This window comes from Pistacia vera, unplaced genomic scaffold, assembly GCF_008641045.1.
Source record: "Pistacia vera cultivar Batoury unplaced genomic scaffold, PisVer_v2 Contig413, whole genome shotgun sequence".
In the NCBI taxonomy this organism is placed as follows: Eukaryota; Viridiplantae; Streptophyta; class Magnoliopsida; order Sapindales; family Anacardiaceae; genus Pistacia; species Pistacia vera.
The window spans coordinates 720,970-740,973 of record NW_022196239.1 but is presented as its reverse complement, the minus strand read 5'-3'; the positions used below and the strand labels follow the sequence as shown (position 1 = coordinate 740,973).

Genomic DNA, 20,004 nt, shown 5'->3' with positions numbered 1-20,004 from the left:
ATTGCTTCCTGTCACCATGATGCCACGGGGTAAGCTGCTTTAAATAATTACGGTTTGATTTATTGAATAGTTGCTGTTTATTTAAGCTTGGCCATTTATGGTATCTTATAAAATATTAGTAATTGCATGCCACATTTTTTGTATGTGTCTGAAGTGTGCCTTCAGTTTTGGAAAAATTCTAATCGACCAAAGATCATGTTTGCATACAATGTTTTTGAACAAAGCCAAGAAGTAGACATTATTCGATCTCTTATAAATAATTTCTTTGATTGCACGATGGAAGCTAGCTTCTGTTGTCTCTGTGTAAAAGGATTATGTAAGTGTGTTAGGGTTGACTCTACGTGTCAATTTCATTAAATAAATGTGCTGCTTGGGTTGAACCCATCTCTTAGCCCCAAGGTGTTCACTGACATGGATAATTTACTGTGATGTGTCAACTTATTTATAATTGGTTTAATATATAAGTAAATTATAACGTTAATAAGGTGGCGGATATCATTGTAATTTAAATCAACGGAATTTTTGTAGAGAACAATTATGTGTTATTTTCTTGTCATTAAAATTGTATGTATATTATCAATGAACAATACTACATAGAATAACACTACACATACAAACTGCACATAAGATTTTTATCCAGAGTGACTTGGCATAATTCTTATATTGCCAAGTCATTCAACCTCATTTATTACATATATTTATTGACTTTTTATATTAATCTATCCATTCATTTGATAACATATCACTTTGTATGAAGTTTTTGTATGCACACTTTGTATGTATAGTATTATTTATACTACATGTACAAAAAGTCATATGAAATCTTTTATAGAAATTGACGTGGTACAAAATAAAAGGATGAATTAATATAGAAGTCAACTTAAATAAATGCACAATACATAAAGTTGAATGACATGTCAATAGAAGAGCAATGACACATCACTTTGTATCAAAAACTTTGTATACACACTTTGTATGCGTAGTATTATTTATTATAAAAAATTATTTACTTTGTAACAAAAAATTAGTGAAGTAGATTGGATTTTCTGTGAATGGATGAAGTTTGCTGAAGCTGTATGTTATTAAACTTGTACTGATGTTCTGTATACATTGTACAAATGGGTTAAACGGGGTCAGATTTGTATAAAAAGGTTGAGTGGCTTGAATTTGTACTGACAAGTCGAACTTTTGGAAAACAGGTAAGTGGGCTGAATATGTAAACAAGTTATATGAGTGGTATCGAGTTATGTTATCAATCTAATATAGTTATCCTGTTTTAATTTAACCCTTGTCGGGATTTATTTGGCAGATTGGATTTGATAAATTTTTAAATCACCGAGTTTAGACGCTAGCTAATACTAACAACTAATTTTTTTCCTGCATTATCCTAATATGTTCTTTATAAATACTTTCCTACAAATGCAGGTCATCCTTGGTGATGAGAGTTTCCATGGGATGTCAAAAATGTCATTTAAAATCAGCTTAGTGAGACCTGCTCTAGCATTCGACTCAGATGCTTTTCTTGCATTATACTCAGGTTAGCACTCCCTCTAATGATGTCTGTGTGGGTATGCATTGTGTACTTTTGAGTTTAAGAATGATCCTCAATGCTTTCAGGAAACATAGTTCATGCAAGGCGTGAAGATTTACTTGCTATCAAGGGATCATTCTAATTTAAAGTCCAATTTTCAACATAGAAATGACAAGGTTTGTGTCGTCGTTCACTTAATCCGCTTTTGCGTGACAGTCCATCAAATGCTAATCTTGTGAAAATACCATTTCATGATATTATAGCAACATAAAATACTTGCCTCGCTAACCTTTCTTCCCTTGTCTCTTTGCAGATAATGGTTAATTGCATCGAAAATCAGCTTGCTATAGAACTGGGGTTGTGTTCGTGTCAGTTGGTGAATACTATTTAAGGACAAAATCTGGGTAATCTGATTTCAATAAAAGGCCTTTCTATGCATGTATACTTTTTATTGTTCTGCCGGAAAAATGTTCAGGTCTATTTATCGACAACAGAAGAACAAAACTATAGGCTACATTAACTGCCAAAAGTGTCCACGCAGGCTGATATCTTTGTTATACTTATTTTTCAGTTGTATAGTTGAATATACACTAAAACAGTTGGTTAAATTTAGGAATGCCATTAGCAGCCACAATTTTATTTGTTATCTTTCACATTATTGAAGAAATATATTTTCTAATTATTTTGTTTCTCTAATTGCAAATGTATATAGAGCCGCGGGGTGTAGAATAGAAAGTTTATGAAGAATCTCTTTCCTTATTATTGGTGGATTCAAGGGCAATTAGATTGTTTAGTGCTTGTAGTGACTGCGTAGAAAGAGCAGTTTGATGGCGAAATGGAACTTGATGGGTCTATCTTGCAATGGGTTTATTTCATTCACCTTTTGAAAGATTGCTAAGTCAGAAGTGGCTTTACGATTTTTCAAAGACTATCAAAATCAAGTACGCTCTATTAACGGTTCTTTGTACTTTTACAAGAGTTTTTTTTAAGGGAATTTTGGTAATTTTAGAGAGAGAACAGTAGTTTTTGAAAATCACTAAGTGCTTGAAACTTAACAATCTTTAGTGGGTGAATGAGATAAAGCTTTTGCCATTTTTGCTGTTAATGAATCATGTTTTCATGCCAATACGCTAAGGTAGTGGAGCAATTGAGATAATATTGTGTTAAAATGCTCTATATAGGTACAATTCATTAGATTGCTTTGCTTGAAATGAAATTGCAAGGACTGCTCATAATTGGGATATTAATACATTGTTAGAAAGAAGATTTTTCTTAACAAATTCTAAATTTTGGAGGAGGTCTTAGTTAAAGGGATAAGTCCCAACATGAAAGAGGCTTGCCTTCAAAATAAATAGAAAAATTCAATGAAAATGCTCAAATTTAAGAAGACAATCAATTTCAACAAAAAATATTAAAAATAAGATGATGTCAAGCACATTATTCTCTAAATCAAACTAAAGAAAGAAGCTACTCTTTGAAAATTATATAAACACAAGCCATATTTATGGCTTTGTTACCTCTAAACTTAATTTCCCATTAGATTTATACCCATCAGATCTTAAATAAATTTGAGTTGATAATAACAGAATCTTCATTGCACCCAATCCTATTTATGGGGAGAGAGACTGAATCCTGATTTTTGGTCCAATAGGTCAAGGTCTTGACCTCTGAAATACTACAAATTAAGCCCTTCTAACTAACAAGCTTAACTTTAAAACAACATTCTTATGCAGAGAAAAATGAATTACCTGTTTTTCCCATGTGTATGAGTGAGTTATCCGTTCTACCCTTACATTGGGTTTCTATTAGAATGAGGGACTCTATAGGAGTTTTAAACTACAGGGGGGTAAATGTAATTATCTATACTTATGGGTGTGTTTGTTGGGACCGTACAAATATAACGCATAGTACCAAAAATATTAACAACCACAATTGCTCAAAACAACATCCAATCTGATGTTGAGATTAGGGTTGGTATGAAAACTATTATATAGGGTATTACTGAAATGGACATTTCTTCCATTTATTATTTATAATAAATTGCTTCAGAATGACCCTAATACTGTCTTAATGTGCATGTATCAAAGCCTGGGAGTGAATATTTGTATCTAAAACCATCTGACCACACATTAAACATAATCACAGAGGGGCATTAATCAACCCACAAATTTCACAAACACCATATAATAAATAGACTTATAAATAATGAGGAAAAAATATATAAATACTGATTCAATCTTTCAGCATACAGACAATTACACAACAGAATCATTTCCATTAAGGTGGAAAGCAAAGAATGTGTTGAATCCATTTTCATCAAATTTATATTAACTGCAGTTCAATTCCAAGATCAGGGTTGAAGAAATGCCAACCTGAATCATGAAACGCTGCAAAATAATCATCTGAAATAACATCGATGCCGAATTCATTTGAGAATCTTCGAACAGCTAAAACATGCTTGGCTGTATTGACGATAGTTGAGCTCTTAAACTCTGTGACATGCTGGTGGTACATCTCAAAGCTATTTCCAAACACTACCATGTGTTTTAACATCGCTCCCCAATTTGCCTGCAAAAGATTGTTATACAACTCTGCTTCACAGTGTGGCATGAAGAAAAGTGTTGGCTTCATAGCACATCGGCGACCTTGTTCGTTGACTGATAGAACCGAACAACCAAGGGCTTCCAAAACCCGAGCTTCAGTTGCAGAAAGAATAGGATCAAATATCTCTATGTCGCCAACCCAACTGAACTTTCTTTTCATTAAGATTGCAAGGCTAAGCTGCAATCGAGGGGGTTCATACAATTCAATGCTGCCAATACCATATATCACCATTTGCATATTCAATTCAGAACCCAAAACACTATAAAAGTAACTCAAGACATCTGGAGTTTGGATTTGATCAACAAAATTTTGATAGAATTGAGAGCTCTCCATTTTCTTAATACAGTTCAGCATCCTTTGAAATAACATTGATTCTCTGTGAGGATCAGATTCAATTTCACTAGGGCACCATGGTTTTTGTTCTTCTTTTGGAGTTATAATTCTAGGTGAATTTCTTCTTTGCTTGCCACGACGAGGTAAAACGATGGTCCAATCTTCATTCCGAGTTAGAGTTTCAGGAATGAGAGCTTTTGAAGAAGCAGCCATCACAAAACAAGGATTCTCCTTTCTCTAACCCTATCAATTTTGATTTCTTTTCCCTAAAATTAAAAAAAGACAAGGTAAAATCGCCAATGTTAATTATATGAACATATCAAGTTTGGTAATCAGCATAATAGTTTCTCGGTGCAAGTCTAGTTCGCTGAGCCTCTTTCTGAGAGGGTGCTTAGATCGTAACGCCTTGTAATACCTTGCGGGACAGAACTTACCTGACAAGGAATTTCACTAACTTAAAATAACTATAGTTACAACCTCTGTTATCTTATTTTCTATGGGTTGTGCATCAAAACTTGTAACACTTGATACCATGCTCTGGAGGGTGCCTAGATCGTAATGCGCCCTTCATGTGGGTCGGAATCTACCCAGCAATGAATTTCACTATCTGAGGACCGATATAACTACGCCCTCGATTCTCTTATTATACGTGGGTTGTGCATCATAAACTTATAACACTTAATACCAAATTATTCAACCATTAATTAATTATCCCAAACATGAAAAACTATAGTTCAAAAATGTGATCAGTGAGGAAAGTAGAAACGCGAAAAAGAATTTTTCCAAAATGTGATCTTTAAAAAATTAACAGAGAGGTAGAGGTAAAGGAAATCTACTACAATTCGCACAATTGAATCTTCCGCTTCAGTCTAACAGAGAATGAACAGAAATTTATTCAAATATTAAAAAAATAAAAAAATTTACTTTAATAGAAACCAGAAATTAAGAATCGAAAATTCCACTAACAAATATGAACTGACATTAATTCAAAGACAAAAACAATAAAAACATTTCTTTTAACAAAAAAATCAGAAATTATAAATCGAAAATTTAGCTAACGAGTTTTACAAGGATTTAACTGAAATCGAAAAGAAAATTCAAGATTAAAGCCACGGTGGCGAAGCAATCAACAAGCGAGATAGAAATAAAGAATCAAATTTATAGAAAAATTACCTTCAAAATATAATCAAAACAGCTCAGATTGAAGCCTCCGCCGCTATAGCCGCCGCAGCCGCCACAAGAGAACGAAGCCACCTCGAAGAAGAGCCGCCGCAGCCACCAGGGCTAAAGATAAGAAGCCTCATTCAATCATACGAGGGAGTGAAATTTTGTAGAAAGCGATCTGTTTCCTACAAAAGCGACGCCGTTTTAACCTTAATTAAAACCCTATTAAATATTTTTTCAACCCTACTAGTTTTAATTTTTTCTTTTAATCCTTTTAGTTTCAATTTTATTTTTAAGACCTCATTGGATTGAGGAATTTTAAAATCCTCCGATTTTGTACAATCCCTGGATTCAAAATCAATGTATTTGACAAATTTCATTGTTTAGTCTAAATATAAAATCCATGGATTGTTGATTCAATTTTCCATGAACTTATGTTTGGTTAGATGAATACTAATGTTTTAAAACCCAACCAATGTTTTAAAACCCAACCCGAGGTAAAACTCGAAAAATTTTTCGGGTCTCGGGTTAACCGGCTTGATCAGCTAGTCAAACCAGGTGACAAAACTTTTAAAATTCAATAAATACACCCCTAAAAACTGTTAAGTCCCTATAGATTTGAAATTTAGCAAACACACCCCAAATACAAATCTTTCGGCGATTGGTTGGCAGTGGCGACACCTCAAATGCAATCCCAATCCTCCCTTGAGCCTATTCCCCTTAAAATCTACCCAAAATCTAGCCGAAATCGGTTCAATTTCGGCCAAATCCCATCAACATTGGCGTCGGTATTCCAAGCCAAATCTCACCGACGTCGACGTCGACAACCCTCCCCATCACACTGAAAATACTCTCCTCTTCCTTCTTACCAAAACCCACCTCACCCCACCCCCGTTGGTTGTTGCCGCTCGAGTTTTTTTTTTTTTTTTAATTTCCGGTTGATTCACTCACTGGAAATCAACTTTTTCGCCATCATTGCTCTTACTGGCACTTTCTCTTCAAAATCCCTAACATCCCAACCTTCAATTGTTTGTCGATCATCATCCCAAATTCCAGGGTTTTGGGTGAATAGGAAAAATGTTAACCTAGTTCGGTGAAGCTCCCGGGTCCCGGTTAAACCTATTAAACCAGCTGGGATTATTTTTGTGTCCACTTTGGACAATTATGGATATCATTTTGTGATTGCTAATGGATCGATGTCTTTTTGTTTGAATGGTATTCATTATGGAACTACTAGATTACACAATGGTCTTTATGTTCTTGATTTAAATAATAAAGAAATTCTTAATCTTGAAAACAAGAAACCCAAACATGGCAATCTGAACCAAACTTATCTTTGGCACTGTAGACTTGGTCATGTGAATCAGACTCGAATAGCAAAACTCCATAAAGATAGAGTTTTGGACCCATTTGACTTACAATCTGTAGATGCAAAAAATCTACCGTTGCGGAAATAGGGTCTGATCCCGTGAGGTTGGGGCCACTAGCAATCCGTTGTGCCTGCACACGCAAGAAAACAAGTGTGAAGCAAATGGAAAACACTAGGGTGGTGTTTGCCGTAGGCACTCCGACGCTTAAGTCAGCAAGGCTGAATGAGGCTAATTTAGTGAGTATTAGGGAAAGAGAAGGTTACCAGAAGTCTAGTCAGAGACTATAACTACGGCTGTGATGTGAGGTTCTCAAGAATGAGAACTACGAGGTTAGAAGGTGTAATGTTTTTTTTTTCCTGTGAGAGGATTGGCCTCTGTTTAAATAGCAACTGTAGGATCTTCGAGTCCTAGTAAGGCTGTGAGTCCTTTGGAGGTTGAGGTTTAGTGAATAGGAAGGCTTTTGATTCCCTTACCTTACTAGAAGAGGGAGTCCTAGTTGGTCTAAGGTACGGATCTTAGATGAGTTAGGATAGTAATGGATCTCTTCAATAGAATCCGAATAGTACCAAAATAAGAAGTAGGTAACCTTGGGGTCTAAGTAAACCCTAGGTCCAATAGGTGATCTTGGATCAAAGGGCCTAAGCCCAGACAAGCTGATGATGAGGCATAAACGAATCGGGGCCTTTGTTGATTGGGCTCAAGTAGTGAGCAACAGGGTAGGTGTGCTGAGTAGATCTAATATGCAAACTCAGTTGCGAGCCCAATCGAAATTAGGCCATGGCTCCGTGTCTTCCTCTTTGGGCCTATTTGGGCCGAGGACATTTTTTGGCCCTAACAATTTGCCCCCCACTCTCTAAGTTAAAGAGTGCTTAGCTTAGAGAGTAGATGTTGCGTGAAGGTGTGTTTAGTCGTCCTTCGTGACCGACTGGTTGAATATTTGAATGTGCTGCTTCTTTGTTCGCGGAACTGAATAGTATATGTTAGAGTAAATGCCCTAAAGCCAATCAATTATTTTAGAATTGACTCTTTGTAATAATGTTCATTGATCAATAAAAGGCATTTTATTCTATATCGCGTAAATCATCATTGTATGTTTTGATATATTTCCTTAGAATGGTAGAACCGTGACGAGGGTATCAATTGTTTCAAATCTTGATAGTGAAAACCCTATGAGCACATATGGTGGCTATTTTAGATACGTCTGTAATCCTAGTATTGTTCTGAAGTGCGGCACGAGACAATAAAGGTAAGGCTATCATAGTGTTGAACGACTATGTCAAAAGGCAGTGACTGATCTCACTTTCAAGGTTGTTTGGTGACAACCTGGTGCAACACATGGGTGCTTGCTGTAGGCAAGTCACTAGACTGACCCACCAGAGATTCCATATAGATGGTAACCCCAGTGTCTATAGAACAATCCTCTAACGAATGGTGGTACATGTGATCCCTAGACTTGAGAATCACCGGAGCGCTTGTGCACCGATTGGTGTAGTTTGACATAAGCCAAAACAAGTTCTATCAGAGCTGTCAATACGGTTGTGATTGGCTGCATCAATGAGTGTATCAAGACTATTTAGATAGACAGAGGATTCATCACTCCGATACGGGGAGAAGTTACTCACGGCACAATTCAGTAAATGGCAATGACACTAAAATTATGGCCACAGTGGATTGATTTGTGCCTATCCAGTTTATAATTCAGGTCATGGGTCTAGTACTGAATACATAAATCGAGAGTAACCAAGGTTGACACTATTTCTATGCCCCAGTCTCGTCGAGATCGTTTGATGAAATAATTAGATTGTACGGTAACCATATCGTTGACAGGTAGCTGCTTCGCTGAATCCGAATCTATGGGGTGGCCATGATGCCTTGCTAGGGGCCAATCTTGGTTCTGTGTGTAGTGAGACGTTATTGGTTTAATCGCAATACTACACACTGTCGTATGATAAGAGCCTATGGGTCACACCATATAGAAGATAATTTAAGAACCAGTTTATAAGAAGGCGTTTTCATCTTTTTAGGCGAAATGGTATTTTGGTAATTTCATAGTACAATTAAATTTGTTGAGGTCGTAGCCTTTATTTAATTTGTTAATTAAATCAAATAATGAAATTATATTTAAATATGCGTTCGCATATATTTAAATGAATTATTGTTATTATTAAATGTTATATGATATACATATATATTAATACAATTTAATTGAAATAACAATAATAATTAAAATAAAATATCTTAAGGGGCTGTGTGATACAAGGGTGTTTGGGTTGGAGCCCACCCATTCCATGATGGAATAGGCAAAGTGTGCACCATAAAGTGCAACACTTGTGAAAGATTTTATTCATTCATTCATTCATTGAAAACAAATATTTCAGCCCCTTTTTCTTCTCTCTCCACGCCAGTTTTCTTTTGTTTGAAGAAAATATTTCATTTGATTTTCATCTTGGTTCTTAAAGGCTAAAGAGGATCTGGCAAATCCCTCTTTTGTTCCTTGAGATTGTCTTCGTGTGACTACATTGATTCGATCCTACACTTAGATCGGTAGCGAAACCCATTCCAAGACAAATTGGAGGAGCCTCCAAACGTGGGTATGGCTTTCTAACCTTGAACTGTTTTATTGCAGATTTTAATATGTTGTATAAATTAAATTTGTGCCCTGATCTGATCAAAGGAACTCTATATCATGTAATTTATTTGTTGTTTCCGCTGCCATAAAATGATCGTTCTTACAGTGGTATCAAAGCATATAGGCACCAAATTTTACAGTTTCTTGTAGATTTTAACATGTATTTGGTTGATAACATTGATTTTTGTTAAATCTGCAAAATCTGAAAAAATCTACTATTGAATGAAGATTCAATTGTAATTGGTTTAAAATGTGTTGAATGTTATATTGGTTGGTTGGTATCTTGGTCGAATGTTTGTGCGTTCGTTTGATTTGGATTCGTGTTATTCATGAAAACTGCAAACACGTGAACTGTGCATTTTGGGATTTCCAGACTTTCCCGCAGCAACGTACATACTAGAATTATTCGTCGCGACGAAGTCTGTTGCTGTCCCAATTCGTATTTTTCACGAAGGACCAAACTACGTTTAAAATAACCTATAAGCCAATAACATTCTGCACATTAGAGAGTAATTAATTAATAACCCACCCAATTCTGCACATTTTTTATATACATGGTGCCCGGTACATGAGCCCTATGCCCTATGGTGAAGTTTTAAATTTTTTGGGTATGTATGGTTGGTAATTTTAAAATAGGGCATCGTTTCCTGCCTTCCTTCCCCTTCTTGATGTACATTCTCTCTCATCTCATTCCCCTCAATGTAAATCGAGGTTTCTAAATTTATTGATGTAAATTACTTTAAGATTAATTTTATTGTAAATTTAGTAGGATGTTTTAAGTACTTGAGGCGGAGCAAAGAAAGGCAATCATACTTGAAGACTCAAGATATTCATTACAGGACCCTTAGTGACCTACCGATTCCTCTAGGCTCAAGGAATCGGTTTTTAGTTGAGCCATGTACCAACACGTTTTAATGTTGTTTAAATGCATGCTAAGGTTGAATGTTCAATAACATGCAAACAATGTCATTCAATGAAGATAAAACTGGTGAGACATTAAATAATAAACCCTCAATAAAGTATATTAAGTCACGATTGCCTTCCATCACCATGGTTTTATCAAACACTGTTCATCGGAACCTTGTTCGCCAAAGCGAAGGGTACACTTCTACCATGAGAGATTAAAATCATTGGAGATTTTCCTTAATAGTGATGGGTTGACTTAAAATGACGGTGTTGCTTGTTCGCCAAAGCGAAGGTTGATAAACGCGTCATAAGCATAGTAGAAAGTACACATATTGTTTGTAGTGGTGGCATGTAGTGTCCACTCTACTGGTACTAAGAATCACACTTGAGGACGATGGCTGGGGGGCAATTGGATTGTGTGATTGGCTTGTTGGCTTCTTCACATTTGAGGTTGATAGAGACTATCAACTGGTGTGGAGTAAGTTTGTTGGCCTACCTATCAACTCATTTTGGCTTGTTCGCCAAAGCGAAGGTTTGAAATGGGGCCGATGGATCTCAGTCCATAGGAAAAGCCAACGGGCTTTCCTGAGTTAATAATGAGGGCATTACTTAGTAAAATAGTGGGAGCACGTTTATACAGACCATATAAATATAATGAACTTTATAATGACTTTATCTTTTCTGCAATTGTAGATTCACCAAAATGAGCATAATGAACCTGCGACCGATAATCGAGAACAAAAACAGGTTAGATGGATCCAATTTCTCATACTAGTATCGTACTCTTCGGATTATACTCAAGTCGGAAAAGAAATTGTATATCCTTGAAAAGCCATACATGGCTGAGCCTGATCCTGATGCCACTCAGAAAGTAAGGATACTTATCAAAAGTTCCTTGATGATGCTGTGTTGTTCAACGCTTGATGTTAGCATCGATGACACCATTGCTACAAAAGCACATAGAATATAGGACGTTACTGCCATCATTCTACACCTCAAGGAGCTTTTCGAAGGAAATACTCGACATGAGAGGTACAAGGTATCAAAAGCACTGTTTGGGAGTCATCTGACTGAGGAGCCCAAGTTGGTCCTCATGTGCTCAATGATCCGAGCACATAGAGAGGCTGAGACTTTGGAGTGAGTTAGTGCAAAATTACAAATGGATTTGATTATGCAATCCTTGCCAGACTCTTATGCCACCGTTCATACGAACTTCAATATGAACACGATGGTGAAAACCCTGTCGGAACTTTTGAACATGCGAGACTGCAGAGCGGGACTTGAAGAAGCCAAGCCATTTTACTGGTTGCTGCCAGTAAAGGAAAGGGTAACGCCAAGGCCAAACCCAAATCCAAGCCCAAGCCCAAAGGACATGTTGCTCTTGGACCTGAGAGTGGCAAAGGAAGGGCAAAGTAGTATGCTTCTTTTGTGGCACCTAGCCACTGGAGGAAACACTGCAAGGCTTTCCTCGCAAGCAAGAAGAAGTCAGATGTTACGACTTCAGGTATGTTTATGATTGAGATTAACTTCTCTCTCTCACATCTTGGGTCATTAACACAGGATGTGGTACTCACATTTGTACTGATGTGCAAGGACTAAGGCAGAGTAAGATGCTCGCCAAGGAGAGGTGAACCTACGAGTTGGAAATAGGCACATGTGGCTGCATTGTCTGTAGGGACTTACTGTTATGTTTGCATACGGGCTTGTTGTTGGAACTATATAACTGTTATCACGTACCTTCTATTTCTAGAAATTTATTTCAGTATCCCTTTGGATAATGTAGGGTATCATTAAGATATCTAATGTTGTTGTCCTTTAGTTTGAATGGTATTCTATTTGGAATTGCAAGGTTATATAATGGTTTATGTTCTTGATTTAAACAATAAAGATATTCTCAATGTTGAAACCAAGAAAGCTAAACTAGCGATCAAAACCGACATACCTCTGGCACTGTAATTGGCCATGTTAATAAGACAACATTGCAAAACTTCAAAGGGATGGAGTTTTGGACCCTTTGACTTTCAGTCATTTGAGGTATGCGAGTCATGCCTGTTAGGCAAGATGACCAGTCTCCTTTCACAGGATAAGGTGAAAGGGCTACTGGCTGTTAGCATCATCCTATTGATGTATGTGGTCCACTAACAGTTGAAGCCAGAGGTGGATATTCATACTTCATCACATTTACTGATGATTTCAGTAGATATGGTTATGTCTACCTTATGAGACATAAATCTGAAGCCTTTGATAAATTCAAGGAATTCAGGAATGAAGTACAAAATATGTTGGGCAAGAGTATTAAAGCTCTTCGGTCGGATCGATGAGGTGAATGCTTAAGTTCAGGGTTTTCTGAATACCTGAAGGAATGTGGGATAGTATCACAACTCACCCCTCCGTATACACCCCAACATAATGGAGTGTCTGAAAGGAGAAATATGACCTTACTTGATATGATTAGGTCCATGATGAGTTTTAGTGATTTACTTGCATCGTTTTGGGGTTATGCCCTAGAAAATATGACTCACGTTTTGAACCATGTGCCATCAAAGTATGTAGATAAGACTCCATATGAGCTATAGAGTGGGCGAAAGCCCAGCTTGTCTTATCTAAGGATTTGGGGTTACAAAGCTTATGTTAAGAAATTGACTTCGAACAAGCTGGGCCCAAAATCCTGTAAATGTATATTTGTGGGGTATCCAAAAAAGAGCAAAGGATACTTTTTCTACCACCTAGAAGAGCGCAAAATTTTTGTTGCTCGTTCTGGTGTCTTCCTAGAAAAGAAATTTTTACTAAGAAGTACTAGTGGGAGAAAAGTAGAACTCAATGAAGTTCTAGAACCACAAAATATACTAGACGAAGGACGTGATGATGTACCACTGAAGGTGGTTAAACATCAAGAGGAGGTTACTCCACAACTTGTGGATCAAAGTGAACCACTTCAGGATGCATAGGAGCTACGTAGATCTAGGAGAGTACGCCATGAGCCCGACAGATACGGTTATCTCGTGACTTAACATGGTGACATACTAGTCTACCAAAACGATGAACCCAGAACCTACGAAAACGTTATATTGGATCTAGATTCTATTAAATGGCTTGAAGCCATGAAATCTGAGATGGACTCCATGTACCAGAACCAAGTATGGTCTATGGTGGAACCACCTGAAAGGGTAAAACCCATAGGGTGTAAATGGGTCTTCAAGAAGAAGACTGACATGGATAGCAAGGTGCATACTTATAAGGCACGACTGGTTGCTAAAGGTTTCAAACAAATTCATGGTATTGACTATGAAAAAACCTTTTCACTGCTTGCCATGATTAAATCCATCCGGATTATGCTTGTGATTGCTGCATATCATGACTATGAGATTTGGCAAATAGATGTCAAAACAGCTTTCCTAAACGGAAACCTTGAAGAGGATGTGTATATGACACAACCCGATGGTTTCGTTCTTGATGGGCAAGCTGATAGGGTATGCAAGTTGCAGAGATCCATATATGGACTCAAGCAAGCTTCTAGGAGCTGGAACATTCGTTTTGATGAAGCCGTAAAAGAATTCGGTTTTATCAAGAACAAAGAAGAGCCCTGTGTTTACAAGAAAGTGAGTGGGAGCACAGTGGCATTCCTAGTGTTGTATGTCGATGACATACTTTTGATCGAGAATGGCATACTTTTGATTGAGAATGGCATACTTCTGATCGGGAATGACATACCAAACTTGCAGTCATAAAGACTTGGTTATCCAAGTGCTTCTCTATGAAAGACTTGGGGGAAGCAGCCTACATCCTTGGAATAAAGATCTATCGTGATAAATTGTGTAAGTTGCTTGGCCTAAGTCGGAGTGCATATATTGACAAAGTACTGAAAAGATTTAGTATGGAAGAATCCAAGAAGAGATTTCTTTCGATGTCACATGGTGTTTATCTCTCTAAGGAATTGTGTCCTAGAACACAAGATGAGAGAGATAGGATGAAGAGGATCCCATATGCATCAACAATTGGATCCATCATGTATGCCATGCTATGTACTCGGATTGATGTCTGATGTGCTTTGAGCACTTGTAGTAGATATCAATCGGATACAGGTGAGCGTCACTGGATGGCTGTCAAGAATATTCTTAAGTACCTGAAGAGGACTACGGATATGTTCTTAGTTTATGGAAGGGAAGATAAGTTCACTGTAAGAGGATACAGTGATGCTAGTTTCCAAACGAACAAAGATGATTATCAATTGCAATCAGGGTTTGTATTTTGTCTAAATGGGGGTATAGTGAGCTGGAAGAGCTCCAACCAAAGCACCGTAGTGGACTCTACAATGGAGGTTGAGTATATTGCATTATCAGATGCGGCCAAAGAGGTTATCTGGATTAAGAAGTTCGTTACCGAACTTGGTGTGGTTTTCACGATTGTTGATCAAATAGACATCTATTGTGACAACAATGGAGCAATAGCTTAAGCCAGGGAACCACGGTCTCATCAGGAGTCCAGACACATACTTAGACGATTCCATCTTATCAGAGAAATAGTTGAAAGGAAAGATGTGCAGATCAATAAAGTGAATACTGACGACAATCTCGCAGATCCACTGACAAAGCCTCTGTCGTAGCAGAAGCATGACAGACACTTGAGATCATTTGGTATTAAATACATGAACGATTGACTGTAGTGCAAGTGGGAGATTGTTAGAGTAAATGCCCTAAAGCCAATCAATTATTTTAGAATTGACTCTTTGTAATAATGTTCATTGATCAATAAAAGGCATTTTATTCTATATCGCGTAAATCATCATTGTATGTTTTGATATATGTCCTTAGAATGGTAGCACCGTGACGAGGGTATCAATTGTTTCAAATCTTGATAGTGAAAACCCTATGAGCACATATGGTGGCTATTCTAGAAACGTCTGTAGTCCTAGTATTGTTCTGAAGTGAGGGCACAGACAATACGGTAAGGCTATCATAGTGTTGAACGACTATGTCAAAAGGCAGTGACTGATCTCACTTGTCAAGGTTGTTTGGTGACAACCTGGTGCAACACATGGGTGCTTGCTGTAGGCAAGTTCACTGGACTGACCCACCAGAGGATTCCATATAGATGGTAACCCTAGTGTCTATGGAACAAATCCTCTATCGAATGGTGGTACATGTGATCCTTAGACTTGAGATCACCGGAATGCCTTGTGCACCGATTGGTGTAGTTTGACACTAGCCTAACATAGTTCTATTCAGACCTATCAATACGGTGGTGATTGGCTGCATCAATGAGTATATCAAGACTATGGTGGCTAGACAGATGATTCATCACTCCCGGGTACGAGAGAAGTTATCTCACGACGCAATTCAATAAATGACAATGACACTAAAACTGTGGCCACATTGGGATTGAGTTGTTGCTCTATCTAGTTTATAATTCAGGTCGTTGGTCTAGTAACTGAATACATAATATCGAGAGTAACCGAGGTTGACACTATTTTTATGCCTTGGTCTCGTCGAGATAATGTTTGATGAAATGATTAGATTGTACGGTAACCATATCGTTTACAGGTAGCTGCTTCGCTAAATTCGAATCTATCAGGTGGCCATGATGCCTGATAATCTGAGGATTTTACTGTTTTTATTAGGCTTTTAGGCCGGATTTTATATACTTCTTAGTTCATTTATGCCTGAATTGCTACTTAATTCTTTACATTTTGTATTTCAAGCCAAAATGGATATTTTGAGCAAATAATGAGCGAATTGGAGTTTCCTGAATCAGAAGTAAGTGGATCTCAGAAGTTGGGAGAGTCTGAAGCATAGTAAAGCACTATAAAGCTTGTTCCCATGGGAGAGCATCGAAGATCGAAGATTCAACCAAAGAAGCAAGCGGAGGGCAATTCTGTAATTTCAGAATTCTTCATGAAGATTCGCCGCGGCGAAATGAGTTACACACAAGAGTTAATTTTACTTCGTCACCACGGCGAGATTCCTTCTTCACCGCGGCGAAGTTACAAATTTCAGTTTCTTTAAAACGCACAGTTTCATTTTTAGGCAAAGTCTTAGGTTTTCGGGCGAAGTATAAAAGCAAAACTTTGCCATTTTGAGAGAGGTCGGTTTTTCTTAGTCTAGAGCAGCTTACTTTCATCTTCTTTAGTTTAGATTTGACGAATTTTGGGTTGAAAAGTGAGAAGATTTGGGATTAAATCTGGTGGATTCTTCAACTAAGGGAGATCTCTTGTCTTTTCTCTCATTTCAATATGTTAAACCTTGAGTTTATTGTTTTTCTTGCTGTGTATTTTGATTTAGTTGTGAACTAACCCACTTTGGGTTAGGGTTTTGATGTAATTCGGATTTCCATGGATTGAGTAATTGATTTTTGTTATTTTCATATGCTATTGCATGGTTTATGTGGTTATTCTGATTTTATTGCTTTTATTTGATGAACATGATGAGATTGAGAAATGAGTCATGTTAAGCTTCTTGGGTAATGGTGTGCTGTCGTAGGCAACCAAGATTAAAAACCTTCCTAACCTAACTACTGAACTGTAAACAGGGTAAGCAAGGGTCGATCCCACGAAGAGTGTCTAGTCGAATTTTCAATGATGTGAACAAGGCTGGGGGGGTTTTGAGTAAAACAGAAAACAATCTTAGCAAAAACAAAAAAACAAAAACAATTCAAATCGAAATCAATTAATACAACGAAACTTGGTCTCTATCAACATCCATCATCGGAATCTTACAATTGATCATTGATGCAAAAATAAATCAATTCTTGCTTTGAATATTCACCGTTGGAACTATTTTCCTATCTCTCCTTAATTGTAATTAATTAGGAAACAAGCAATCTTAATTAATCTTACCATTAAACAACCCTAGACAAGCGCTAAAGATTTAATCTAATGACAGCCTTAAGAATTAGAGAAATCGATGAAGCTAAACAACACAAACACAAGCGGTTGTATTTAATTTAGTTGAATGTTCTTCTTAAGATTACTAATTCCTGACGCAACAAATTATTAACCCTAATTGCTTCACAAGTTAGAGGGATCAAACAATTACATATTTGATATCAAACTTAGCAGTAGATTGCAACAAATAATCCACTAGTAGGCCTCCTAGTAATTAAATGCATCAATCATGAAGATATGCACAGAATAACATTCAATACTCAAACACGAAAATTGAACACTAAAATAAATAGATTAGATCTCACAGTTGGTTGATTCCGAGGTCTCCGTTTCCTTCGACCAAGTTACAACAGTTTAGCCGCTTATGGCCATAAACAAAAACTCAAAAAGAAAGAAAAATTGCAGAGTAGAGAAGAGAGAGGCGTGGTCCCCTTTTTCCAAAACCTAATCTGATCCCCTTAGCAAAAATCCAGTTCAAGTATTTGAATCCCACTCAATCTCCTAAAAGAAATATTCTAATATCCTAAAATAACATTAATCCTAATTTGATTCTAATTAATTTAAAATAAGATAAAATCCTAAAATAAAATAGGAAAGTGGTGATTTTGAGCTGTAACTTGCGTGCCACATGTCCTCAAATCTTCCAATAATAAACTGCCCAATTGATTTGCATGACAAGGCAGAATGCTCCAGGACGCCGAGTGTATCAAAGCAAATAGGCACCAAATTTTACAGTTTCTTGTATGATTTATAACATGTATTTGGTTGATAACATGTTATTTTGTTAAATCTGCAAAACTGAAAAAATCTACTATTGAATGAATGATTCAATTGATAAATGGTTTAATAAGTGTTGATGAATGTTATATTGGTTGTTGGTATCTTGGTCGAATGTTGTGGCGTTCGATTTGATTTGGATTCGTGTTATTACATGAAAAACTGCAAACAACGTGAACTGTGCTTTGGGATTTCCAGACTTTCCCGCAGCAACGTACATACTAGAATTATTCGTCGCGACGAAGTCTGTTGCTGTCCCATTCGTATTTTTCACGAAGGGACCAAACTACAGTTTTTAATAACCTATAAAGCCATAATCATTCTGCACATATAAGAGAGTAATAAATTAATAAACCCACCCATTCTGCACATGTTTGTATATACATGGTGCCCGTGATACTGAGCCCTATGACCTATGGTGAAAGTTTTAAATTATTTTGGGTATGTATGGTTTGAGTTTTTAAAATAGGGCATGCGTGTCCTGCCTTCCTTCCCTTCTTGATGTATTCTCTTCTCATCTCATCCCCTCGAATGTAAATCGAGGTTTCTAAATTTATGATGTAAAATTACTTTAAGATTATTTTATTGTAATTAGTAGATGTTTTGTAATGTACTTGAGGCGGAGCAAAGAAAGAGCAATCATACTTGAAGACCTCAAGATATTCATTACAGGACCCTTAGGTGACCTACCGATTCCTCTAGGCTCAAGGAAATCGGTTTTAGTTGAGCCATGTACCGACACGTTTTAATGTTTTGTTTAGAAGCATGCTAAGGTTGAATGTTCATAACATGCCAAACAATGTATTCTAATGAAGATATAAACTGGTGAGACATTAATAATAAACCCTCATTAAGTATATAAGTCACGATTGCCTTCCATCACCATGGTTTAAATCAAACTACGTTCATCGGAACCTTGTTCGCCAAAGCGAAGGGTACACTTCTACCAGTGGAGAGATAATTCATGGAGATTTTCCTTAATAGTGATGGGTTGACTTAAATGACGGTTTTGCTTGTTCGCCAAAGCGAAGGTTGATAAACGCGTCATAAGCATAGTAGAGAAGTACACATATTGTGTGTACGTGGTGGCATGTAGTGTCCACTCTACTGGTACTAAGAATCACACTTGAGGACGATGGCTGGGCAATTGGATTGTTGATTGCTTGTTGGCTTCTTCACATTTGAGGTTGATAGTAGGAGCTATCAACTGGTGTGGAGTAAGTTTGTTGCCTACCTAATCACCTCATTTGGCTTGTTCGCCAAAGCGAGGTTTGAAATGGGCCGGATGGGATCTCAGTCCATTAGGAAAGCCAACGGGCTTCCTGAGTTAATAATGAGGGCTATTGACTTGAGTAAAATAGTGGAGCATCGTTTAATAACGACCATATTATAATAATGAACTTTATAATGACTTTATCTTTTCTGCAATTGTAGATTCACCAAAATGAGCATAATGAACCTGCACCGTAATCGAGAACAAAACAGGTTAGATGGATCCAATTTCTCATACTAGTATCGTCTCTTCGGATTATACTCAAGTCGGAAAAGAAATTGTATATCCTTGAAAACCATACATGGCTGAGCCTGATCCTGATGCCACTCAGAAAGTAAAGGACTTATCAAAAGTTCCTTGATGATGCTGATGGGTGTCAACGCTTGATGTTAGCATCGATGACACCAGTGCTACAAAAGCAGCATGAGAATATGGACGTTACTGCCATCATTCTACACCTCAAGGAGCTTTTCGAGGAAATACTCGACATAGAGGTACAAGGTATCAAAAGCACTGTTTGGGAGTCATCTGACTGAG

The 20,004-nt window shown here is 37.1% G+C and overlaps 1 protein-coding gene across 1 annotated transcript; it reads right to left on the bottom strand.

Moving 5' to 3' along the window:
• Window positions 1-3,715: 3,715 nt before the first annotated feature.
• Window positions 3,716-5,349, bottom strand: LOC116142623 (protein SENSITIVITY TO RED LIGHT REDUCED 1-like). Its single transcript, XM_031428051.1, has one exon. The coding sequence runs from the start codon at window positions 4,679-4,681 to the stop codon at window positions 3,854-3,856; it is 828 nt and encodes a 275-aa protein (XP_031283911.1). The 5' UTR covers window positions 4,682-5,349; the 3' UTR covers window positions 3,716-3,853.
• Between the last annotated feature and the right edge of the window lie 14,655 nt (window positions 5,350-20,004).

Bases quoted from the DNA above. Each gene is read 5' to 3' on its own strand.
- LOC116142623 (XM_031428051.1), bottom strand. From the start codon at position 4,681: ATGGCTGCTTCTTCAAAAGCTCTCATTCCTGAAACTCTAACTCGGAAT.